Source organism: Otolemur garnettii, unplaced genomic scaffold (assembly GCF_000181295.1).
Source record: "Otolemur garnettii isolate 467f Iridium unplaced genomic scaffold, OtoGar3 scaffold00100, whole genome shotgun sequence".
NCBI classification, from domain to species: domain Eukaryota; kingdom Metazoa; phylum Chordata; class Mammalia; order Primates; family Galagidae; genus Otolemur; species Otolemur garnettii.
In genome coordinates, this window is record NW_003852495.1 from 4,321,485 (window position 1) to 4,325,248 (window position 3,764).

A 3,764-nucleotide genomic window follows, 5' to 3' on the forward strand; every position below is an offset into this window, starting at 1 on the left:
AAAGAAAGAAAGAAAAAGAAAGTCCTCTAAGCTAAGCTGACCAACCTGATCAAGGGAATGTAGCAGAATTACTATTTGCTGCCTGTAGTCAGAAGCTTAAGTTATTCATTTAGAAAATAAGACCTGGCTTGGTGCCCATAGCAGTGGTTAAGGCACCAGGCACATACACAGAGGCTAGCGGGTTTGAACTCGGCCTGGGCCTGTTAAACAAAGACAACTTCAACAAAAATAGCTGGCCGTTGTGGCGAGTGCCTGTAATCCCAGCTACTTCAGAGGCTGAGGCAAGAGAATTGCTTAAGCCCAAGAGTTTGAGGTTCCTGTGAGCTATGATGCCATGGCACTCTACTAAGGGTGACATAGTGAAACTCAGTCTCAAAAAAAAAGAAAAGAAAACAAGACCACTATATTGTATTCCATCTCCATAATGTAACATAGATACATGTGTATATTTAATATTTTGAAAGGAACATTCCTTCATGATATGGACTGAATTGCATTCCCCCTGAAGTCCTAACCCACAAATGTTACTGTGTTTGGAGAATGGGGTACTTAGGGAAGTAATTAAGATCAAATGAGGTCATAAGGGTAGAGCCCTGATCCGAGAGGACTGTTGTCCTTATAGGAACAGAAGAGACCACAAAGCTTTCTGGCAAAGCGAAAAGGCCATGTGAAGATATCAAGAAAGCAGTAGCTGCCAAATCAAGAAAGCCCACACCAGCCACCAACTATAACCTGTGATCTTGGAATTCAAAATCTCCAGAACTGTTAGTAAATAAATGTTTGACATTTAAGCCATCTACTCTGTGTTATCTTGTCATCTACGCTTAGGCAGACTAATGTACTCTGTAACAAGCAATTTATAAATAGTAATAAAAAACAAAAAGAAATTACCTCTGCCTGATCCCAACTTGACAGCTTTTTGGGAGTGGCACCAGGAGTCTGATCGGCTGTTTGATCCCAACGCCGTTTTCGTTTTGACGGAGGCTGGGACGCTGCTGCTCCATTGACGACTTTTAGTTCTCCAGCTTTAGCTTTTTCTGCTAGCTGTTGCCTAATTTCTCGCTGAGAAGTATTTGGAAAAGCATTGATATTGAGCTTTAAAATGCTTTCAACGTATTTTTGTCATTTGCGCAGTATTTCTATTTAACATCCTATTGTACTTTGCTCACTCTCCTTTCTATGCTACTAGTAGTCTCATTTTTTCCCTTGTATTTTTAGTTTTACACATCTTTCTTTCCCAACAAGAGAAAAACCAAGTACAGAATTTATGACATAGTACACTTTACTTTATATTCAGTTAGGTGAATATAAAAATCTTCTGCCAACAGTATAGAACCAAAATGCTTCCAATGAAAAACAGCTTTAACATTCACAAACCAACCAACTACATAACACAAAATAGAAAAAAGTAAAAATAACATTATTTTATTTACAATTAAGTAAATTATAGCAAATATACATTTAAGTTACCCTATACTTTTTAAATGGAATTCATTTAACTCATATAACAAATCATATTATTCTAATAACGTTATGAGATTAAAACAAAATAGCATAATCTCTGCAAGCAAAAAGGAATTATTCTCCATCCGTATCCAAGCAGAATCTTATAAAACTATCTAACTTTTCCCTAACACACTGGCTTCAGACAGACACCAGCAACCCTCTTCTCATAGCCACATCCACTATAAGATACATATGTACATATATGGCCAAAGGGCCTGGGACTAGAATAAGATATGGAAATGAAAAACTGTATTTGGGAGGTGGCATAATTTGGGGGTAAATTTCTTTTTCAACTCAATTTTTATTAATACCATTAAAATATTACTTGTGCAGCAGAAAGCAAAATACCAAACTCAATCTCAACTTCCTCAATCTCATTCTTTCCCCACTATTAAAATAAGAGGCAAGTTCACATACTTCTTCTTTAGTCAAATGCTGTTCTCGCATTACATCCATGTAAGTCCTAGCATTCATTTTAGGATCAGGTGTCTTCCCTCCTGCAGAAAAGAACAGCAACAGGACAAGAGTACAATAAATAAAGGATAATTAGGTTCAACTGATTTATCTGCCCTGCTCTAATATTATGTTATTCCATAATCATTTAATTTATTTTTGATGGAAAACTTTAATAATTATACATCTTACTTTTTACTGAGTTTGCTGATCAATTTAACCTGTTTGAACACAAACATATCTACAGCAGTTTAAAACAAATATTTTAATGCATATAAAAACAAAATGACAGCACAGTTTAGTCTTCAGAAGTGATGGGTTCCTGGGTTGCTAATCCGGAATACGTACACTTTCGTGCCTTTGTCTCCATCAGCAGTTCTGACTTCAAGCAGCAGAATAGAAGCCTAGAAAATTATCTCTTTACCATTAGTAACACTTTGGAAAGATATTTATATTCAAAACATTACCTGTTGCAAGCTGTTAAAATCTTGACTACAAATAACTATGACTAGATAAGTTCTTTACAGTGTTCTAAAACAGTTGTAGTTTAGAAAATTTGATTTTTAAAAATACACCTAAACTGTCATTCTGATGTCTCGTTACTAAAAAGGGCTTCATGCTTTTTTAAGTTTTTTTGACCCGGAAAACATATTTTTATTTCTTAGAAAGTATAAATTACAACTGGAAACATATTACTTCAAATATATTACTTCTACCAATTATGATGCACACGAAGAAAAGCTGGTGTACAAAGAGATGTGTTGGTCTCTTGGTTAAAGTTTCAGCAAAGTTTCAGTTGCTTTTCAAACTTCAAAATATCTTAAAGAAGCCCAAACAGTATATACCAAGATTCATAGAGGCACAATATGCTTTAAAAATGTGATAATTAGCTATACAAGTAGTATAGCATCACAATTTAGGAAAGAATAATAAAATTCTAAGACATTTCCTATACTGACGATCATGCCCAATTGGTAGTGTCATTCTTTCTGACACTAGCTCTGTTAAGACTTCCTTTGGAATACTTTTTCACCATAATCTAGAGAGGATGTGTTGAACTGCACCCTTAAGAATGCAGACAGGACTGGCATATAGCAGTACTGCTGTAGGAAAGAAATTAAGGACAGTTAGTATGGGCCTGTGAATTCTGACATACATGTTTAAATCAATTACAATTATGCAAGTAAAAAAAAGAATATCCCTACTAATTCATGCAGGCTGAAAGCCTAGTATGTAAAAACCTGCAGCAGAATATAATTTTAAGAAACAGGCACCTAATTTTGATTGTGAAACTCACTCACCTGAGGAAAGCTTCCATCAGGCTCACTATGCCCCTTGTGCTGACTTGCACACTAAAATTAGCAAAACAGACTCCAACTATTAAAATGATCAAAGTCTTTGTATACATACTTTTGTTTTAACTTTAAGTATGCCTAAAGCAAAGTAGTTGCATTTACTAAGCTATATTTAGAGCAACAGTGGGGAGGGGAGCTCTAGTGTGAGAAATAGTTTCTCAAAAGTTAACAATCCTAAAAATCTAAGATTTGGAATGAAAACTTTCAATAATTTGAAAGTATTTTCAGCAGAAAAACACATTTGTTCAAAGTATAGAAAGCGTACCCAAAACAAAAGTAAAAGAAAAACCTTTAACCCTTTGCGTTTCTATGGCATTGGCTCATTATTTTCTTGTCCTTCTACCTGGAAAGAAAACTTGCATTATAAAGATGAAGAATATGGCATCTGTGACTTCAACCAAATCTATACAAATCTATAATAAGGGGGATTTTAAAAAAGAAAAGCAAATT

General features: G+C 34.9%; 1 protein-coding gene across 1 annotated transcript in view; it reads right to left on the minus strand.

Annotated features, from left to right (window-relative positions):
• The window catches only part of SF3B1 (splicing factor 3b subunit 1), a 43,034-nt gene that overhangs the window by 21,738 nt on the left and 17,532 nt on the right, over window positions 1-3,764 (minus strand). The window contains exons 4-6 of the mRNA XM_023516889.1: window positions 3,261-3,311; window positions 1,924-2,043; window positions 892-1,062 (exon numbers count right to left, since the gene is read on the minus strand). Coding sequence (XP_023372657.1) covers window positions 892-1,062; window positions 1,924-2,043; window positions 3,261-3,311 — 342 coding nt within the window. The remainder of the gene's footprint in view (window positions 1-891; window positions 1,063-1,923; window positions 2,044-3,260; window positions 3,312-3,764) is intronic.